At 44.0% G+C, this 22827-nt stretch overlaps 1 protein-coding gene across 11 annotated transcripts in view; it reads left to right on the forward strand.

Moving 5' to 3' along the window:
- Positions 1–22827, forward strand: part of LOC115407641 (membrane-associated guanylate kinase, WW and PDZ domain-containing protein 1-like) — a 78594-nt gene that overhangs the window by 51888 nt on the left and 3879 nt on the right. For 3 of the 11 annotated variants that reach the window (XM_030118059.1, XM_030118064.1, XM_030118069.1), the window contains exons 7-23: positions 271–309; positions 2411–2468; positions 2593–2705; positions 3677–3712; positions 4070–4192; positions 4831–5016; positions 5137–5748; positions 11550–11584; positions 13843–14098; positions 16564–16655; positions 17510–17705; positions 17829–18131; positions 20355–20558; positions 21682–21766; positions 21860–21917; positions 22311–22454; positions 22542–22680. In XM_030118059.1, coding sequence (XP_029973919.1) covers positions 271–309; positions 2411–2468; positions 2593–2705; positions 3677–3712; positions 4070–4192; positions 4831–5016; positions 5137–5748; positions 11550–11584; positions 13843–14098; positions 16564–16655; positions 17510–17705; positions 17829–18131; positions 20355–20558; positions 21682–21766; positions 21860–21917; positions 22311–22454; positions 22542–22680 — 2679 coding nt within the window. The remainder of the gene's footprint in view (positions 1–270; positions 310–2410; positions 2469–2592; positions 2706–3676; positions 3713–4069; positions 4193–4830; positions 5017–5136; positions 5749–11549; positions 11585–13842; positions 14099–16563; positions 16656–17509; positions 17706–17828; positions 18132–20354; positions 20559–21681; positions 21767–21859; positions 21918–22310; positions 22455–22541; positions 22681–22827) is intronic. The other 8 variants (XM_030118063.1, XM_030118067.1, XM_030118066.1 and 5 more) reach the window with 6 other exon arrangements.

The following is a 22827-nucleotide window of genomic DNA, read 5'->3' on the forward strand; positions in this document are numbered from 1 at the left end:
TTTTAAAAGCACTGTACCTGAAAAGCACAGATTGCAGAATTGCACCATCATGTGGTGAAAAGCAAACATAGCACACTGCAGCTCAAACTGCTCAGGCTGTTTTCAGATGTTTTACCCTGTGATTATCAGTTTCTAAGGGCTCTCCTTTTCTCTGGACTCTCACTTCATCCATTCTTTATTTGCTCTTGATTCCTGCACCCCCTCCTCCCCCCCTGCTGTCCATCCTCTTTCATTTTTCTACCTTTGTTTCATTCTGCTTGCACCGTGGAGAAGAAGGGATCCATACGGAGGATCTGGAGAGTGATCTCGGTAAGCTTTTAGATTGGGACGTTCTGTTATCACATCGGTGTTTTGAGCAGGGGTAGAATTTAAGCAAGGTAACTGTAGTTGAGTCTAAGTTTAAAGCTCACTTTCCAGCTCTGGTTAGATTTCAGCTTGAAAGGATGACTGAATATTTTCTTTTGCATGTTTGCTGGCCTGATGTGATGAACACCTCTGTCTGGTGGTGGTGGGTTTAAGTTAGTCTAAATCCCTGAAACGTGTGCAGAAAACTCTCCCGGTTCTGTTCAGCAGCAGTGAAAGCTGCTCCAGCTGCATTAGCTGTTTGTCATCTCCCATAATTCTTTAAGAAGCACTAAGCTTGCTGAACTACAGTCAGATGACTCCTACATATCATACTCATCTTCCCCAGTAGTTTCTGCATTTGTGATCTGTTGTAAATACATATTACAATACACAACACAATATTGATATTGAATTTTTATCCTGTCTGATTTGATATTCAACTTTCTTTGTATTTATTCTGCTTGGATCATTGCTTTAAAGAATTTCCCTTTTGGAATAATAAAGTTTTCCGATCCTAAATGTCAAAATTGTTGACAAAATGCTTAAAAAGAAAGATGAAATTGCTAAAATCAGGTACAAGAACAGCTGAAAATATATTGAAATATTTGCGGTCCTAAGTTGTTACTAAAACCTCTTAAAAATAGTTTTTGTACATGTTTCAAAACCACTGTATTTTTGAAACTTTGGAAGCTGTGTTCACCTCTTCTTATAAGTTGAACGTGTTTTGTGGCTTCAGGTAAATTTGATTTTGTGGAAACGTCACATAAATGACTCCTTTCGTCATGAAGGTCACACACACCTGGAATAGGATGAAACTTCAAAAAGCAGAAATTGACATCCTTGAATTCACCCTGATTGTTTCCTTTTGCTAAAAAAAAAACAGCAAAATTGACTTTATCATCACTTCATTTATCATTATTATTATTATTATTATTATTATTATCATTATTATTTTTATTATTATTATTATTATTATTATTATTATTATTATTATTATTATTATTATTAAATCATTCCTTCATATTCCAGGCTATGAGGAAAGAAATCATAATGATAAAGAACTGCTGTGATAATTACTATGGATTTTCTCAGACTTTTTTGTATCAGTAGAAATCTGGTAAATAAAACTCTCATGTAAATCTGACCACCATGTTTTAGCACTGTCAGAAATAAAAAATGTGTTTGGCTGTTAGTTTCAGTACATCTCCGAATATCAACCCCCCCAAACCCCAAACATTCAGCTCCTGATGGAGTCCCACTGCCATAAATCCACACGCACCTTCAAGTGCCGATAAACATCCGATCTCCAAAAGTAATGCAACCAACACTATAATGAAACAAACGCTTCGTGTCAAACAGACTCTGATGTCCGGCTGTGGCCCTTTATTATCGCTGGCTGCTGAGATGAGACAGACTATGATTATTGATTGTGAAATTCAGCCTCTTGTAAAAGTGTTTCCCGGACTTGCAAGAAGCCCGCAAGCACACAAAGAGGTAAAGTCTTCACATGACATCACTATTTATTATGATATGAGCACAAATCCAACTGTAATTTTATATATAAAAGTGTGTGACAGGTGCATGCGGTGTGTGGCGAGCAGCATTTATTTGAAGACTTGCTCGAAGTGCCACATCATCTTTGTTTTTGTCGAAGCGCTTGTAATAAAATGCTGGTAGGTGGTGGAAAAGAGATCCAGGTTGTTATCTAACAGCTATCGACAGGTACACTGATGACAGATAAGTATGTGTTGCTGGCACAGCTTCAGCTCCCTGCACCGGAAAACACACTGTTTGGACTCCAAAAGGTGCCTCTTTCCCGAGGTAAAAAACCCGATGTTGTCAAGGAAGCATTTAAATTCTTGACAGATGTATACCACGATTATTTCAGTGATGCAATAAAGGTATAACGATATCGAAGGAATTTTTAAAAATATAACAATATGGAAAAAATAGAACCTGGTTATAACCTGGTTGTAATCCACCTGTTCCAGCACCTCATGAAAATGGGTGAATTAATGCAAATATTTCCTAAATGAATTGACTTGATGTCTCTTCTTTCTTTCAGAGCTCCCTCCAGGATGGGAAAGAATAGACGACCCGGTGTACGGGGTCTACTATGTAGAGTAAGTTTGTCGCATCTTATTAAACATCTCAGATTTAATACTCTAATAATCTTCTACCCAAACTAAAGAAACTCTTGAGTGTTTTTCTCACGTTTCTAATCAGACGTCATGATCTTGTTGTCAGTCATATAAACAGGAAGACTCAGTATGAAAACCCAGTGGTGGAGGCGCGGCGTCGAAAAATCCTGGAACAGCAGCAACAGCCGCAGCCTCCAGAAGGTGAGCGGTATATTCGAGGTTCGTTTCCTGCCCTGCGGCACCATTTCTTTCTTTCTTCATGTCTGTCAGTGTCACGTCCTTCTAGTTTGTCCAGTGGCTTTCCAGGGTTTTGGTCAGACTGAGGCGCTCACTTAAAAAAAACAAAAAAAAACAAACAAAAAAAGCATCATTTTGATTGTCATACAAAGATTTTATTCATTTTGGAGCTGATCAAAGCCCTGGATCTGTTGTTAGTGTCTGGTTTTATTTTGTGTGTTTTATAGTGTACCATTTTGTATTTGATCATTTAATCTGCATTATCATGAACAGACAAGAGAGATTTTAACTTTAAGTGTGTTGTGAAAGTCAGAATGAACAGTTGCATGATGATAATAAAACAATAGGTGATTTATCTGCTCAGTTTATCCCAAATACCAGAAAATCAACCAGTGAAGCTGCTCATTGCTTTAATTAATCGGAGATTAATTGGCTGCTCATTCTCAGACTCGTCTAATGTCATATTTTCATGTTGGGTATAACATGCGCTTTTGAAATTAAAGTAATCACAAGACATTTGGCATTGTGTGAAATGATGACAACATAAAGAAGCTTCTCATAAGAAAATAATAATTCTGCCATAACAAACTTACCTTTCATTATCATCTGCTTACTGATCGCTAACTGAGTGCATCATTAATACAAGCGGATTAACGAAGCATGCTTTCCTCGGTGTCTCTTCACTGAAATTGGAAAAGAAAAAAGTGCCATGACATGAACTTATACTGTAACCCAATGCTAACTCCTTCACAGCACGGTTGCATGGCATTCCTTTTTCTTCTTTTAACCCCAAAAGCCTTAAATCAGATGGAAACTGAGCACGACACAAATGCAGGGTGATTCAAGAGACGTGGCCTTGTCATATCAGCACTGTATTTTTTTGACACAGCTGACACTAAATGTGTTTAAAATCTCATTGTCCTGGAGTACTGACACTCCTCTCTCTCCTACAGATGTTTGCTCTTTATTGGAACCCCCTGGACGAATAGGTGCTGTTGTCTCAATGGGCGGGGGGTGCTACTGTGCCTATCTCCAAATAAAAAAGAAAACTGGACACATTTTAGTTTAGACAGATAGAGTTTGGGATTCTATTATTAAATAAATTGTAAATGTGCTACAAACAGCCACAGCTGACATAAGAAGAGCTGATAACAATTGAGACAGTGAAAAAAAATCAGATGGAAAGTATGTAATTATTTGCTTAAAGCTTTGTGTTTGTACTTGTGTTGGTGTTAAGTGTTTATATGTTTGCATGTAAGTGTGTGTGTGTGAAAATAATTCACATTTGCATCAGTGAGGTGTGTGAGTGTGTGCATTAACACGTGCCTGATGGTGTGTGTGTACAGAGTGGATAGAGGAGCACTCCTCAGCAGCAGCTCCGCTGGCAAACTACGCTCCAAACCACCTGGAGACCTACAGGGACCCACAGGTCCCACCAACCCTACCTCCAGGCCCTGCAGGAGTGAAAAGTAAATCCCAGAACATATTTCTTATGCATTCTTCTGTAAAAACGATCACATAATTTAAAGCTGCGTAGTTTTAAAATGAAATACATTTAAAACGAAGAAGCAGAAAAGTTCCTTTTTATGCAGAATATTGTTTTCATGTTTTTTTTTTTTTGTTTTTTGTTTTTTTAACAACACTAGTGAATTTGGAGGTTATTTTATGTGGATCCCATATATGGCTCTGTATTCAATCAGCTGTTTAATTGCTGATCCCATTCAGTGTTTTTGGTGCCAAAGAACTGGCTGCTTAAACTCTTAATCTTTTCTTACTTAGTAGTGAATTTATCCTCTCCCCTTCTGTGGAATATAAAACTCAGCACTTACTCATAGCGCTGGATTATTTCAGGGAGAGTTCCTTGATTGATTATATTTGTCTGTATATGGAGTGTAATTGATGATTTTTAAGTTTTTTTTTTCATGGCCGCGAGCCAGGTTCTCTCAGGGGACTGTAAAGTAACATTTGAAGCTCACAAATTTAGGAACACGGTCTTCCAAAGATAATAAAACCCTCATTTAAGATAAAAATAACAATCAACAAATAACTGAGAGAACGATTCATTATATGTGTAGACACAAGAACGAGAGCTGCTTGTTCCCCGCAGGAGGGAAACCTTTCTTCACGAGAAACCCTGCGGAGCTCAAAGGAACCTTCATCAACACCAAGCTGAAGAAAAGTCGCAGAGGTTTTGGCTTCACTGTAGTTGGAGGCGACGAGCCGGACGAGTTCCTGCAGATCAAAAGTCTGGTGCTGGACGGGCCTGCAGCTGTGGACGGCAAGATGGAGACAGGTGCAGTGCACGGACACCGTCCACGGGGGGCAGTGTTTCCCTTCAACAGTGACACTGTGGAGGTTTCATCTCTCTGTGGACTGAGTTTTGATAAACGGATGCTGATTTTTCTGTGTGCAGGCGATGTGATAGTGAGCGTGAACGACACCATCGTGCTGGGCTACACCCACGCTCAGGTGGTGAAGATCTTCCAGTCCATCCCCATCGGCTCCATGGTGGACCTGGCCTTATGCCGCGGCTACCCGCTGCCCTTTGACCCCGATGACCCCAACACCAGCCTGGTGACCTCAGTGGCCATTTTGGATAAAGAGCCGATCATCGTCAACGGACAGGAGACGTTCGACTCGCCGTCCAGCCAGGCCGGGCCCATCAACGGCATGCGGGAACCCCGGCCGCACAGCCCCTCGGCCGAGGTGGCGTCCAACGGCTCGCACGGCTACGCCAGCGACGTGGTGACGCTGGCCTCGTCCATAGCCACGCAGCCCGAGCTGATTACCATACACATGGAGAAAGGAGACAAAGGCTTCGGTTTCACCATCGCCGACAGTCTGACGGGAGGCGGGCAGAGGGTCAAGCAGATAGTGGACTACCCGAGATGCCGGGGCCTAAAGGAGGGGGACATCCTGATGGAGGTCAACAAAAGGAACGTCCAGAATATGAGCCACAACCAGGTGGTGGACCTCCTGAGCAAGTGTCCCAGAGGCAGTGAAGTCACCATGCTGGTGCAAAGAGGTACGTGTTCCTGCTCGGTGCAGGGACTTGAGTCTTGACATGACGGCGCTGAAATCAAACACAAAAGGATGCATACTGCTGAACAGGCAACAGCTTGAATAGCTGGCACAGAAAGGGTGGCATGATGGAAAAAGCACGGCAGAAAAGTGAGGAAGAGTGTGGGTGGCTGGTTGAAAGTGTTCGGACTGGATGGGATGAAACGAGGAGAGACACAGAGATGATGCTGTGACGAGTTAGCGTGGCAGTGGATGAGCAGATGAGAGCGAGAAGCAGTGGGAGAAACACATTAGGTCAGCCACTTGAACATCAGAGACTTTGTCAGTTCACTGTTTTGCCGATATAATTGTGTTGGGTTTGTGTTTGACTCCAGAAGAGCTTGAATGAATCAATGAGAGAAAACAGAGGCCTGCGTAAAATTAACCACTGACCAATTTAAATTAATCTGTTTTTTTAGTTTCATAGATTTTTAATGTTTACTTGTGTAGCTATATGTGTATAAAGTGTGCTTTTTAATGATTTTTTGCTCAGTTGTCCCTCCAGGCGACAGTTTTCGGCTGAAGCAACCTCGTGATTTTTTTAATTTTCTTGGGTCATTGAAATATAACCAAACTGCATGCCAGAACGTGAAACATCCCACAAACATTTCGTGGCATCACTGGTTCTTCATTTGCATCCAGTCGATTAGCTGCCCGTATTGGACTGACCCACATGTGTGTTAGTGGCAGGTAGAGATCTACATCGCATCAATTATGTCTTCTAATGAGCCGATCTGTATGGTGTTAAAGGTCAGCATCATTACGGACTGCAGGTGTAGGCATGAGGATGTGAATGTGAGTGTGTAGAAAACAATAAGGCATAGAAGAAAGGCAGGTGTGGGGTGGCCAGTCATTACTGTGTAGTAAAGTGAATGAACACATGATGAGGAATGTACGCATAGATTTAAATTCATTCGTTTACCTTCCATCACAGGAAAGGCTGATGCCAGTTCTTCATAACGGTTGCCATCTTGTTGAAAAAAAAAAAAAAAAGGAGAATATATGACATACGTGCAGCGGTAACCACAATAATACTCAGTCTCCAGCATGTTGGATGAAGTGATTCAAACCAGTGAAGAAAATGTATCGAGGCAAGAGTGAACTTGCTGAAGCAACATTAAATTATCGTCAATTAGGCTTCTATTCAGCATTCTTTGAAATAGTTTTGAGAATGAAGACCGCATCCCTTTTACTACTTCCATTGATAAATACATCCAAACCATTCAGCACATGACTGATGAGGATGTAAAAATGAGAATAATCATTAGTTGCAGCTGTGCTCCATAATAACAGCTCCGGGCTCCCGAGTTGCGCTCGAGTATTGTCTAAGAATGATGCTGTGACCTTTGCAGTGATAGCTAGCAGCCAGCACATAATTGTTCACAAACAACAGTTACGGAAGCTAAAACGAGCAAGATAAGAGGAGAGTAAGGGGATGAAAAATCGGAGAGCCGGGGATCATGTTTGGAGAAAGCAGAGGTAAAGGATTAGAGGAGGGTGTGAGATTTACTGAACAGCTCTGGAAGTTCAGAGAGAGGCGCATATACGAGGGGATTGGTTTTTGAGATGCACAAGCAGAGGAAGAGGAGGAGGAAGGTGGACTTCAGCAAGAGGAGAAGATGCGTTAATCTGTCGGTCTGTGACTCATCAATCTGCCTGACTCAGTCCGTGGAGTGGGTTTTTGAGGGAGGACACAGAGCACAAGGTCAGAACACGCAACAGGATTGTTTTCTCTCAAACGTCACAAGATGTTTTTTTTTTCATTACCAGAAGTGGAAATTAGATCCCAATTAATTCTGTATAGCCTCTTTTTTTGCATAGAAGTTACTTTCGTGAAAAATACTGTGTGGTAAAATTAACAATTTACTGTATTCTTATAATTTGACCAACAAAAAAAAAAAAAAAAAAAACAGAGAAAACTGAAATGTTCATCAGTTTATTCTTTAAGATCCAAATGGGTAAGTTCACCCTGGGGTGAGTTCACCCTGATCATCTGGTCAGTTAACTTCTCTTCTCGAATACATTCAGAGTTCAGAAACTTTACATGTACACCGCTGAAACGAAGGTGTATGTTGTTACACTGTACTGTTCCCTCAATGCTTCGTGTGATGGCAGGGCAGAGCCTCTCTAAAGTACACAACCACATTGTTGTACATTTTCGGCTTTTCAAGCACAAAAACAGGCGCTGGTGGTTCAAATCTGTGATTATTGAGTAATCTAGAAAAAAAGATAACAGCAGCATGCATTCTGTGCTGTGGCCGTTGAAAAGACTCTGGTTGTGGTTGTTATGGTGAAGAAAAAGAAGTACCGGCTGAAATGCTGTGTACTTCGAATTAACGTACAAAAATGATTTGGGATTATTTTCAAAAGCCATTTTTTTAACTGGTATCCATACATGTGAATTAATTAAAGATGTCCATTTTTAATATTTTCTAATTTTACTTGTTCTCAATACTATGTCCAGTATGTATTTTATTACACTGAACCTTTTCAGCTGAAGGATAAAAATCTTTTCAAAGATAAGATGTGGTGTCCTCACCCACTGGATCCTCCCCTGTAAGGAGGCCAGGCCAGCTATGACTCCTCCATCTTGTCTTACCAACGTTGTTGCCATGACAATCGAGCACAGTGCTCCTGTCCCCTGAGAGACGGTGAGAAAGAAGAGGGAAAATGAAAAGACAGACAGAAAACACAGGGTAAGGGAAGGTGGAGTGTTGAAATTCGGAGCGATAATGGATGGAGATGGGAGACAACATAATTTAGGGTAAAAAGAAGGGAGGAAACTATTAGTGTTATGAGGAGTGCAAGGACAAATCCTCACAGGTTAGACTCAACAAAAGACAGCATTAGTCATCTTGTATGCTTTCAAACAATGTATACAGAAAAGCTGGAGGAAGGGCCATTGATGCTCTGTGTGGGCTCTGCATGGACCCACCAAGGCCGCAGCCTCGGCAGCATATTAAAATAGCGGCCATTCACAGTGGTGAGGATTCAGCTTAAAAAGCTCAAGCTCTTTCAGTTACTCAACAGTCTGATGTCTGATGTCCATCATGTATCATTTGTATCTACACAGAAATACTCATTTTGGATGGTATGAATGTGTTTTTGTGAAATTTTGAATTGAAAATACGGCAGATGGCGTGTGTGTGTGTGTGTGTGTGTGTGTATGTACAGTGATTCCCCTGTTTATTTGTCAGAGACATAGTTTTATGTCTACTACAAAAGTCGAGAATACAGCCTCACAAAACAGCCGGTGATGCTCATTTTTACTCCCTGTTTGTTTACTTCCATTCTCATTTGAATGACAATGGACGCCGCCTTAGTCATGCTGTGTGAAGGTTGCCTCAGTAACAATGGAATCAGACCTTTAAAGTCAGAGTAAAGAGATTTCGCTGTCAGTAATCAGTTCAAATGGTTGAAGGGAACCATGTTTATCGTCGGGCGTTCAGCAGCTTTTGCGGAGTAAAATAACGCCTGGATTATGACTTCAGTGCAAAATGTAAATACGGGTATCTGCATAAGAGTGAGTGTTCCTTCATACTCATCACTCCTCGCCATTCCTGCTGCATAAATAAATGCACACCTTCTTGCATACCTGATACTACATGTGTATAGCACGCACGCATTCGTGGATGCTTCCTCAGAGTTGCGTGTGTGCGGGAACATGCAATTCCCATTTTTCTTTCACCGAGCTTCAGCTGCTCATAAATGTTACATTCAGGCAGATTCAATCAGCACGTATACATCAGCATCACAATGCTGGAGGAAGTTAAGCGTATTTAAGAGCGACGTCATGCGTGAGCATGCATTCACGCTGAGTGGCATGCAAATCAGCTGATCCGGCTGACACGAGCTATCCGTCTATCCATTCCTATTCCAACGCTATCCAAGCCGCTATCAAGGCAACGTCACGGAACGGGTGAACAGTCCGAACCAACGGGACACACAAGCTACTTTAACAATGAAGCGGGCATTAGTTTAATAACTGTTTGATTCCTCTTTTATGCAAATTCACAGCTATATGGTGATTGTTAAATTCATCCTCTACATCCTTAAAGCTAATTACATTGACCTCGTTGCCAGTTTGCAATCTTTTTACAGCGTTGTTGTTTTTTTTTTTTTTTTGCTTTTTTTTAGGTTGAGGTTTTCCATTGACCTTCTGCACAGAGCGACTGAGCACTCAGGGGTCACACAACCTGCTGTTGTAATGGAAAACAGTTATTATTGACATCCGACCTTGTGTTATATGTGAATGTCCCTCCGGTTTATGACACACTCGCAAATACAGTAATTCAGACTCAGAGAAAATCTTCATCAGCACATCAGCAACTGAAATGATCTATTTGTGACTTGATGGGAGGAAGAAGAGAGAGAGAGAGAGAGAGGAGAGAGAGAATAGGGATGAATTATGAAACATGTAGAGTGAGGGGTTTTGCAGCAACAGAGTTTTAACATTTAATGATTTTTTTGTCGATGCTGCAGAAAGAGCCTAAGATGGATGCTTGGATGTTGTTGCATGTGTTAATGTCAGTGGAGCACTCCATTTATATGCCTCGTACATCCATCCCTCCACCGGAGTAATAATATATCTTAATTAGCCTGAAGAACATGAGGAAAATCACACTTAAACAGTGTACAGGTTGCTACAGTTCCCACTGCTGGCTTTGTGTAGTAAAACCTATCCCTGCCGTTCTATACAGGGCTACAGTGTGTCCCAGTCCCACCTCATGTGTTCATTTCTCTATTTTTGTTTTACGGTGCTGTAGTAAAAGGCAGGAATAGAAGCGGGGAGGGGCCGTAGTATTCTAGGAAAGTGGTGGATGAACGACATGTGGGCTGAATAATGAGGTGGAGTGTGATTGAATTAGGTTAGTAATAATATGTTTGAGGTAGAAAAATCCATACAGTCAGTGATGGATTGTGACAGGTTCAAAAAAGTAGGAAGGTATATCATTGCCTTCACTGGTATTCCATGAATCTTCTTCCCTGACAAGTGGCTCTCAGTATTAATATTTTATTAGCACAAATGAGATTGATCTTCTCGGTGACTCTCTACAGTTAGTTAACTGGTACGCTGTGTTTGAATGTGTAAGAGGGAGAGAGAGAGAGAGAGAGAGAGAGAGAGGCGCAGTAAGTCATGGTGAACGGAGGAAGACAAGGGGGAGGGATTTAGAAAAAAGGAGTAGAGAGAAGATCAGCTTCTCCATGTAAGCCTTGAGCGAAGCAGCTGAATTCAGAGGAGAGGCAGCAGCCCAGTGGTTCCTCAGATGTGCATGGCGAAACTCGGCTTTTCTTTATGACGCTCCTGAGCTCCTCCTCTCTGGGTCATAGTTGAGATTCTGCCGGGGAGCTGGAGTTGGAGACAGCTGTGCGGTGGGCTGGAGGGGGGGGCTCAGGGGTGGGGGGGGCGGGGGTCTTGTGGGGACCTGTAGCCTGCTGCAGCATCGGTCAGCCCGCCTCATGCAGATAGATCAGGAGCCGCTGTTTGAATGGCTCGGGTGAGAGCTGTGAGTGGAGAGGGATACGGCACAGGGGGAGGAGATCACTCAGATTAGCGAGCAGCCTAGCGCAGTGTGTAGCTCAGAACGAGAGAGCAACAGAGAGGGGGAGGAAGAGGAGAGAGAGAGCGGGCCAGTTGTGCTCTGCTCTGCAGCAGGAGGCGAGCCTCGTTCGTTTGTCCCGGGGAGTTTTTTTGATCTGAGGGGACAAGGGAAGAGAACCGCAGGTCATTAATGCTCTCTCTGTCCCTCTGCCGATGTTTTGCAGGAGTGGTGCCAGCCAAGAGGAGTCCAAAGCTGGTGGTGAGTGCTCTGATCTCCATCTTTTACATTTCCATGTGTGTGTGCTCCCAACTGAAGGAAGTGCTGTTTAAAAGACCAAAAGACACAGATGAGCTGAAGTTCTTGTTCTTATTTCAAAATGTTTCCAAGCTCTTATTGTTCATCTTCACAACTCTGAGCCTGCATGCCTCAGTCTTCTTCAGTGTTTTTTTTTTTTTTTTTTCTTGGCTCCTATTGCCTCTGTGCAGCCTTGCTTTACATCCTCCCACTTTCTGTGTGCAGCATGCCTCCACTCCGGACACGCTGCCATGCTGTGACTGATTAAGAATAACCTAGGCAGAGCAGTGTAGCAGTGTCAAGCTGTGGTGGAGGGCAAACAGCTCGAGCTGAGAGAAGATGGGGGAATGAGGCATGAAAAAAAAAAAGATACCGAAAGGGATGAGCGTGAGGGAGGGGAGGACCAGCGTGGAAATGGTTGGTCCCACAGCTCGGAATCACTGTGATGGCTCACAGACACACAGGGAGCACTGAAGCTAACAGACAGCGAGAAAGAGACACTGATGCTAGAGTGAGCTGCAAGCTCAGAAAGGGAAAGGCATCAGGGAAGCAGGAGGAGAGATTGCAACAGATTGCAATGTGACTCCTACTTGTGATTGATAAGACAGACCTGCGAAGGAGGGGGGAGAAAGAGCCAGAAAGAAGAGTTCTGCGAGCGGCCCGGACGCCTCCCGGGACCGTGCAGTTATTCAGGAGTTTAAAGAGCAAACGCCTTCTCATTTTTACAACTCATCTCAACCTGATCAAAAATCAATAGAGCTCAGAAGAGATGCCAGTTCAGCTTTAAATGACTGTCACCCCGTTTCACCCCCGGAGAACCATCCAGTTAGAGCACAGAGACGTTTCCTCCGGACAGACTCCTCCATGGTCAGTGACAGGTACAATCCCTTCCACTCCAGAGGACAGAAATCTTTCGCGGATTCCGTTGATTGACGTGAAAACCCCCCCTCTCGGCCGGCTGGATATTTGGATTAGGTTTAATTTGGAGTCTGTCGGAGTGGTGGGTGTTACCTGTCCCCATCACATGGCGCGCTGGAAGGAGGCGGCCGTGTGCTGTAAGGGGGTCGAGTAGGACCGGCAGTGGCCCAGCCTCAGTACTGTCACTCTGGATTAGCTTTCCACGTAGGAAAAGCCAGCTTTCCCCCTCTGTGTTATGTCAGTGAAATGTCACGCTGCATGCGACTTCGTGTCAGGCCGGCACAACCATTTTGCCTCCAGTTCGGGGTCTAAATAGACACTTTCTGTAAACCCACATGTGCGAGAGAGACTGAGCTGTCTCAGCTCATTAGGCAGGTCTCCTTTGATCAAATGAGAAATCAATTTTGCACGGCTGTTGTCCTCATTAGGAAGCATTACAGGAATTTGACCTCTCATCTCATGTAGTGTGATGAGTGAGAGACTGAGACGAGGTGCCAGGGCTTTTCGACCATTTCATGCTCTGATTTATTATTCATATCGGTCAATTAGATGCTTTGTGATCCGACTCTACAAACAATGAATGTTTTCATATGTTTCCATCCATTTAAATACAAAAGAATTCTGCATTACAATGGCGTTAATAAGTTTTTACTTCCCTCACATTAGTTTAAATGATATTCTGTAAGGTTTGAATGATTTCTTTTTTTTAATTGCAGATATTCACTAATTTGATATACATTAACATGAAGGACAGATGATTAGCTGATAAAGACCCGTTTTTGTTTTAACTCAAGTAAATAAAATTTGGCAAAAATGTTACAACTATTTTCCATCGCCTTCTGCCGCTGAGAGTTTATGATTGTCTTTCAAACCAGCTTTACATGGGTCCTTTTTCATTTGAGAAGAACCTTGCCTCCCTGTTGAAGGCCTTCTGCAATAAACAAAAATCACGGGATTCTTAAAGGCAATATTTTGTTCATTAAAATTCCCCCAAGTTTCAAACTGACTTCCACTGGCAACCATGGAAACAAAGTCGTTCCTGCTCACGCTTCAGCAGGCGGCTTTAGTGAGCCATGTACTACTGTAAAGTCTAAAAGGATGACCTTGGAGGCTTTTTCATTTTCTTTGTCCTCCATCGACACTTTTCTCACCGATCTCCTTTGTCCTACATCTGACTGGTAACAGTTACGCACTCCTCACTCGTTCTTCCTCCTCTCTCTGCCCTCAATATCTCTCTTCTGTTTATATGTTTGGATCCTCCCCCATCCTTTACCCACACACCTCTCTCGTTTCTGTCCGTGCAGCACCAGTTAGAGAGGAAAGACAGCCAGAGCAGCTCCCAGCACAGTGTGTGCAGCCATCGCAGCACCCACACTGACTCGCCCAGCCATCCACCCTCTGCCATGCCCAGTGAGGCGGTGGCCCCCACCCCTGCTGCCCCAACACAGCCTCTGCCAGGCCTGCCCCCCCAGGACCCCGCAGATGGCACGCTCACTCTGCAGAAGAAGCCAGACCCCTTTAAGATCTGGGCCCAGTCCAGGAGCATGTATGAAAGTCGACGTAAGTAGAGTTCTTTTTTTTTTTTTTTATTCACAGATTTGGGAAACTTAAACAGTGAGCAAGGTGTGGGTGAAGTATTACAGGTCTTTTTTTATCCTCTGTATGAGTATTCTTCACAACTTAAGTGTGTAAGTGTGAAAAAAACTAATGAAGCAAGTTTTTACTTCAGATTTTCAGAGCTGCACCTGTAAAACCTGAAAAATCTAGAAAGTGGGAAGTTTTACAAAAGTGGTCCTCACAAGTATTTACATTATTTTTCTCGGTTTTCAATGTGCAATAGAAGGAAAAAGACACTTGTTGCCTATTTTCCTCATTTCAAGCACAAACTGAGTGCTTTTGGGATTGCACATGGAATATAAAGCGAGTGTTTAGCAGATATCATTTGGGTGAAAGTCTGCCCATAAAGCTATCTTACTAAAATGACAATAACGATTGGTACACTGGAAATACCTCTGATCCATATGCTTCAGCAAATATATTCCCCAGTCTGAAGTGGTTATACAAACATTTAGCATTCAGTGTGGTTGTGTTCATGTCTGCTAAAGCCGTTTTGTACACTTACCAAGTTAAAACTGCATCTGTGAAAAAAAGCTGCCTCCAAGAGAGAAGTGAGCCTGAAAGCACAGAAGTGAGCTGATAAGTGTGTGTGGTGACAGTTGTAAATACACACCGGTATTTTCATCCCCTCAACTAAGAGAAGCGAGTAGAAAACTTAAAGATTTGTCCACATAGGCATCATCCAGGCGATGGGGCGTGCTTTACCTTTTCTTGAATTTTAAAAGTGATGATATTTACTTTTTAGTACCCAATCAGCTTCTGCCACGCCATGTTTGATCCAAGACCTGCAATAAAACCTGAAGGACTAAAAAGTTGACTTTTTCTCTGCGACGCTCCTCAATATGATTTCCAGTCATGGCTCATTCTTGCATTATTCATGGAGAAGCACTGCAAGGGTGTCAAACCACTTATCTGTTTCTAATGGAAGAATCTGTGAGAAAGAGAGAGGGACTGTGAGATGCTTCTAAATAACAGGTCCCCTCACGTCGTCTGGCGAAAGTACATCTCTCAAACCTCCTGTACTTGTGCCGGTAGTGAAATTAGAGAGGCAGATGGGCTCATATATGCTGTGAAATCCAGCTCTGTCCCGCAAAAGATTGTGATCGTAAAAAGGAGATTTGTATAGCAGCCTCTCGCGTTAGCTCTTTTGCACATTTGTGACTGTTTCCAGCCAGATGTGCTGGCCGTGCACGTTGGTTAATAATCATGGCTGCCTGTGGAATCTAGGACTACTGCTGATTAAATATTAACTGGGCCTAGAGAGGGCTGCTTTAAGCTGCGGCTGATTGGTATATCTGTTTGATAACCCCTGAAGGAGCTGAAGCCACTTTTTGATTCAGTGGGGGGAGGAGAGGACACACGACGAAGCAAAGAAGAAAGAGAGACAAAGAAAAGACAAAGAGGCCCAGATTTTTCTGTCTGTATTTTATTATATATTCATGTGCACACTGCAACATACGAGTGCACAGCACTTGAATTTGCGAGGAGATGCATTCATGCATCCACTGAGCGCACCAAGGGAGCGCTATTTTAGTGGCAGGGCCAGGGTGACTGAAAGGTGAGCTTTTGGGGGGTTTTTTTACTGTGCGTCACCTGTCGCTGAATGCACCGTCTCTCACTGCGGGTTTACGCTGTGCTTTGATCACCTCTCTATAGAACAGATTGGTCAGCTCAGGGTTAATTACACGTCTAACTTCAGCAGTATAATTGACACAGGGCGAGTTATCAGGGGAGTGGAGAGCTGAAGCTAATGGGTTTACTACTGGCCCTGTGTGGCAGCCGCGCAGACAGCAGGCAGTGCAGGGAGAAATGGCCTGTGCCTCCTGTGCACACCGGCCCTGTGGGCTGAACAGACTGACACCAAATTGCCTGTGTCCTCCTCCACAGTCTGCTCTGTCTGTGGCGAGATGCTAATGTGTGGGGAGGTGTGTCCGTGAGCATGTGTGTGTGTGTGTGTGTGTTTGGTGGAAAGCAGGAGAAACTCAGAGCATTGCGGAGAGATGCTGCAAACAAGTGCATGCAGAAAAGATTCTTTTGTAAATAATAGCTAATAATGGGGATTCTGTGTTTTTATTTTGTTTGATTTCATTTTTTTTTTAGTATGGAGACCACATGCAGTTTTGTTTCTGGTCTCCTGGTGAAAACAAGGAAGGCGGGGCTGCGGAGAGGGAAGAGGCAACTGTTGCTCTGCCTGCTCTCTTCTGGACACAAACATACTCCTCATCGATCGGCTGTATTACAGCTGACTTCATGATAATTAGACTAAACCTGCACTCGCTGGTCGGAGCTACAAGCATTCACTGATTGGCCTATAGAGATTGTGACCAGTAAACACACGTCTCAGTTGACAGACCTGTGCTTGTTTCCGTGGCTGTGGACTCCTCTCACGCTTCTCCTGTGTGTTTCAGTGCCAGATTGCCAGGAACAGGACATTTTCCTTTGGCGGAAGGATACCGGCTTTGGTTTTCGCATCCTCGGGGGAAATGAGCCTGGAGAGCCTGTAAGTGTCCTTTTAACCTCTTAATTTGATCAATATTTAGTGTTTGGAACCAGGCACTATAAATAAAAATATACAGGCACAGGTTCATAAAGAACAGCCATACTATCTTTGAATATTGTATACCATTTGCTTCATTCGGTCTTTTCATATTTTCTTTTCCTTTTCTGTTGAGTCTGCTTTTAAACCAAAGAAACAGCTACCCCCACCTCCAGCTTGCTCTCTCTCTCTCTCTCTCTCTCTCTCTCTCTCTCTCTTTCTCTCTCTCTCTCTCACTCTCCCTGTCCCTCGCTCTCTCCCTTTCTTCCTCTTTCCATAACTGGATCTGTTTCTCTCTAGAGGACCATGTAGACAGCTTGTTAGAAGAAGCAAAGGCCTTCTCACCAATCCCTTCAGTTGTGCACCATATATGTGTCTTAAAAGGAGGAGTGGAAGGCAGATATTGAAGAATAGAAGGAAAGAAAATGGCAGCAGGCTTCAGGTCCACCCCATAGGAGTTGTTACTTGTTGTTTGTGCCAATGATGCTGCATGGTATTGATGCCCTTGTTTCTGTCGGGGCTGTGTGTAAATTCCCACAGTGTGTCTAAAGCTCACAGCATGTCTGCTGCCCCAGTGAGCTAACTAGTCTCTAGTTTCTCCTGTCAACCTCAGAAGCTCTGAGGTAATACTAAACAATATTAAAGGCTTCTGTGTTGAAGGAGTCTTTGATTGGTACAATTAGTGACTTTACTCTCTCAGATTCTGATGAGTTACTGTTAATTTGTTATGTAACTTGTATCTATGATAGCAAATAAATATATTACAGGATCATGATGCATGCCATCAAGTACTTAGTGTCTATATTTTCTTTTTCCAGATCTACATCGGGCACATAGTGAAGTACGGGGCTGCCGATGAGGATGGACGCCTGCGGTCTGGTGATGAACTCATCTGTGTGGACGGCACAGCAGTGGTGGGAAAGTCTCACCAGCTGGTGGTGCAGCTGATGCAGCAGGCCGCCAAACAGGGCCACGTTAACCTCACGGTCAGACGCAAGAGCTCTGGATACGGAGGTGAAGACGCTTTCACTTTGAACCCGTGCACGTGTGTTTGTGTATCGAGTACTGTCGCATGTTTGCACCTTTATTCACCGTGGCAGCAGCTAAAGGCATGCCTGTCCCGCTGTGTGTCCAAAGTATCTAAAGGAGAAGGCGACGTTCCGCCGTCGCCGGCGTCCTCGCACCACAGCAGCACTCAGGCGCCCAGTCTGACGGAGGGCAAGCGGACCCCTCAGGGGAGCCAGAACTCGCTCAACACGGTCAGCTCTGGCAGCGGCTCCACCAGCGGCATCGGCAGCGGCGGCGGGGGAGGCAGCGGCAGCGCGGTGGTCCCCGCCTCCCTGCAGCCGTACGACGTGGAGATCCAGCGAGGCGAGAACGAGGGCTTCGGCTTCGTCATCGTGTCGTCCGTTTCCAGGCCCGACGCCGGCACCACCTTCGGTAAGTGGGGGAGCCTGAGCAGCACTTAGTTGAGACTGACAGCAGCTTCAATTCAGGAGGACAGGAGGATTTATTTTACTGACTGTGTTGTGCCTTTTTCCGTTTGGCTCTTAATCCAACTCAACAGTCTGATTGTGCATTTGTAATTTGATTCTGGGCATGTAACGTGAAGAGGTATTCAAGATATTGCAAATATAAAGCATACCTTTCTAAAGGTCGCCCCATGCATGGACACTGTCATCGGTGAAAGAAATTACAACACTTCAGCTACAGAGAGTGTTTTGGTAGTGGTCTCGGTAATGTAGCACACCAAAAGGAACAACTTGGCTTCAGATTGACTGACTACCACTGGAAAGACAACACTTCCAGAAAAATGACACTTTCCCCGAAAGTGTGAAATTGCCACAGATTTAAATGACTGATGTCGTCTCCTGGCAGAAATGATCGAGGTTTTTGTAGTTGCTCCTCATTAAGGATGTACATCTGAATAACAGAGGAGTGGAGATTTACAGGATTGTGGTTAATGCCGTAGTCCGAGGTCACAGACCTTCTATCATGAGCTCCAGGATAAAGAAACCCTTCATGCGTCCCTCAGGATCAGGCCGGCTGCAGCTTTATCACAAGCGCCATCATCGCAGATTCATGCACACAGCAACACTCACAATTCATTCAGCATGTAATTGAAGTCTACTCAGCACAGTCCATGGCTGTCCATACCGTTTATGTGTCACAGCACGGCAGCAGAATTGCATGTATTAAAGTTGTTCAGGCATTGATGAGGAATCGTACATGTCGTCCTTGAACAAATTTGGTATTAACCTCTAAGTGATGAATTTCCAACACAAATGTCATACCAAGGTCTCTGGTGTAGTTAGCCATTATGATGATGTACTGTGGGGTGTCACAGGTGAAATGCAAGAATGGATGATTTGTTAGGCGCGCTGACTGACCTGGGAACAGTTCATACGCCCAATGGGCTGATGGTGCTTTTCTGCAAACTGCGACGCAAGAAATAATGTGTTATTCATCATGACACCTGTGACAGCGGTGCCAGTCAACAACCTTGTCTGAACATCCGCTAGTCTTTTCAGGTTGCTCTGTTTTTGTTGCTGCTTCTCTCGGCGCTCTCCTCCTCCTCAGCTCCATCGCTGCTCCTCTTGGGAGTATGAGATGAATGGACTTTTTACTCTCATGCGCTGATCTAGAATTGTGCTGTAGCATCCTGCACTCACATTCTCCTAATGGATTTTAACAAAGTGGGACACGGCTAAAACTGGAAATCTGATAATAACCAATATATAGATATGTAGATATAGAATCAGAATACGCTTTAACTTGCCATTGATTAAAACGACTCAACTGAAATGAAAGCGATTTCAATTGATTCCATCTCGCATGCATCAGGGATGCATAAACCATTGTGCGCTTCAGTGTTGCCCATCCCCCTCTCTTTCCGTCCCACAATGACCTAGGGTTGCCATGGTGCTTAACAGATTGGGTATTAAATCCTCACCGCACCCCATAATGTCCCACATCTCATTAGTTCGACGGAGTGACAGGATACAAGTGCATTTTTCAGTCAAGACAGTGGAGGAGTGACTATGAAGTAATGTAATAAATATGGATGATGCAAAAGATGCTGGGTAGGGAGGAACTGAGCTGAATGGAGTGAGATGGAAGGAGTGTAAGGAGAGCTGCAGCTCCCCGGGGTCTGTTCAGAGCCTCTGTGTAAACATGATGTGCAGCATCGAGCAGTGGCACGGTGGTGCAGCTTGTATTACTTGCAACACTTGTATTAGATTACTTGACTGGCATAATCTCCATACTATAGGTTGCCCATCTCACATCAGATTTTTTTTTAGCCAATCACAGCTTAAGTATTTGAACATTTTGCAAATGTGTGTTTGTTAATATCATCTGATTGAGACATAATATTGATCAGTGCATCACCAGCTTGACATTCAACCTGTCAGACTATGTAGCCTTGCTAACTATGTGCACACAACTGATTGTAATTCTTTGGACAAATTGAAGGAAAGCTGATTTGGATAATTAATCTTACTTCTTTATCTTTCTTTCTGCTCTCTCTTTCAAATTTTCTTCATCCTTTTAAAATCACTAATCAATATCACCAATCAACACAATCGAACAAAATCAATAACACGCATTTTCTCACAATCCAAAAATACACGCACAACCAAACATGTTTGTTTACACAAAAAGCTGGAAATGCTTGTGTGGCCATGCCTCACAAAATAGGGCGCATCATCGAGGGCAGCCCAGCGGACCGCTGTGGGAAGCTGAAGGTCGGGGACCGAATACTGGCCGTCAACGGCTGCTCCATCACCAACAAATCCCACTCGGACATCGTCAACCTGATCAAGGAGGCTGGGAACACGGTCTCGCTCAGGATCATCCCGGGTGACGGTAAGTCTCTCGGCTCTTGGCCTCACGTGGCCGTTTCATGATGTACCGGGGAGTGACTTATTCATGGAGGTGGTGGGAGGCAAAGGGCACCGATACTTTCCACAGACAAGAGCACTTTTCGTCAGGGTGCGAACCCTCGTGCCTCAGAAAGTGAGTCACTGAGTAGGAGTGAGGTGAATCTGCCCCCAGAAACTACTGTAGCACCTCGCTGCTGCGCCCGTCTCTCTCTCTTTCTCTCTGGTTTTTATTTGTTTGCTTGATGTGTTGTCAGTTAGAACGGATTAAAGACACTGCTCACATTTAATCAAGCACTTCCTGTTGGTAGTAATCTCTTCAGCTTAGCCTAGAAAAAAAGAAATACCACCGCATAATATCTCAGCGGCTTGTGTGACTCAGAACCTCCACATTTTGGCTGGAATATGTCAAGGGCCGAAACAAGGGTGCATGTTGCTGACTGAGCTTCTGGTCCGATAATAAGCCACTGAGCACAGCTGTGCTGCAGCTCTCTCCACAGACACACACAATACAGCTTGAAACTAGAGGTGAGAGAGACACACACATATTTCGAACAACTCTTGTTCATGTAGAACAGCAATGCAAATTTTGGGAGAACATGTTGCTTTAGCAAAATTTTTGAATCAGAGAGAAGGAGAGATGGCTGACAGGAAGCCACATTTCTTTAAGTAAATAAGGGAAGAGTGAATAAGGAGCCCAGAGACAAATGAGTCAGGCTGATGTTCCTGCTCAGCGCAGGCAGAGCTGTACTCCAGCCAATGTCTTTGGAAACGTATCCTCTGCTGCACAGTTCACCGTGATCAGAATTAAAGACAACCAAGAAAAGAGGTCTGTCTAATTAAATTCCTCGCCCAAAGATGAAGATGAGTGTCGTGGTTTTTCTTTCCTTGCTGCCGTTTTTCCTTTGTGCGGAGGACTTGGCGTTGTAACTGAGCAAATGGCAAATGACAGCATCACAGGCGGTTAGTGTCAGGTCGAACACAGCTGCCTGTGGCGCTTCACCGGCCTCCTCTGGACACAAGCGTGTTGTTCTCCAGAGTGTCTTTTGAAAACACAGCTATGGGCCGAATGTGTTTAATAGAAGCTTTGCGCGCTTCCTCTTTTTCAGAATCTTCCAACGCTTCTCTACTGACCAATGCTGAGAAGATCGCTACCATCACCACCACACACACCCCTCAGTCCACAGAGTCCCGGTAGGTCAAATCCAGCCCTCTGACGAGACGACATTAAGCTACACTGTGGTTTATTTTCACAATGATCACGAGTTTATTCTGTTTTGTTTGAAGGAATAGTTCAAAGTCGAAAGGAGCTCCTCCTCCTCCTCCCACACAAACTCAAACACAGGTAAGAATAGATACTTATTGTTCATCTTGATTTAATGTCAGTGGCCGTGATGTGTTTAGAGTCAAAGAGTATAAAGGCTCCGAACAATGTCTGCCCATCTTTTGGAGGGACATCACTTCTGTCTGGAGGGAACTTCTGATGAGGGTGGCAAGTTTTTAGGTCCAGCCCTTGTGGTGCCCTTGCTTAGTGATCTACATCCACCTCACAGGCCCATGCCCCATTAATTATTCATGCATCCCAGGGTATTGTAGTGCCATTGACGTTTTGGGAGTTTTTGTGGGACATGGCTTGATTAGTCCTGAAGTTTGGACTCACCTTTTGACTCCGCTGTGCACTATGGATTAGTCAATCTTGTCTGGTAACTTTCTCTTTATCTCTCCTTTATCTCCTCAGGATGCTGAGTTTTACTCTGTGGACCTTGAGCGAGACAATAAAGGATTTGGCTTCAGTTTGAGAGGAGGACGGGAGTACAACATGGACCTATATGTGTTGAGACTAGCAGAGGACGGGGCTGCTGTCAGAAATGGGAAGATGAGGGTATGTATGAAACTGAGTCTCTCCTCTATTTACCACCCTGCAAATCTCGTTTTCTTCTCTGAAAGCCTCAAACTTCCCTCTCTCTAGGTCGGAGACGAGATCCTGGAGATTAATGGTGAGAGCACAAAAAACATGAAGCATTCACGTGCCATTGAACTGATCAAGAATGGAGGACGGAGGGCTCGGCTCATCCTGAAACGGGGAGATGGATCAGTACCTGAATATGGTAGGTAGACATGCTGCCGTGCTTCAGTCTTCTTGTAATTACATCAACTGCACACTTTACAGACAAGGGTAAAGCTTCTCATCTACGTCAGGTGCCACCAAAAATACAAAATGCCGTTATTTATGAAGAACAGAAGATACTTTATAA

Source organism: Salarias fasciatus, chromosome 20 (assembly GCF_902148845.1).
Source record: "Salarias fasciatus chromosome 20, fSalaFa1.1, whole genome shotgun sequence".
In the NCBI taxonomy this organism is placed as follows: Eukaryota; Metazoa; Chordata; class Actinopteri; order Blenniiformes; family Blenniidae; genus Salarias; species Salarias fasciatus.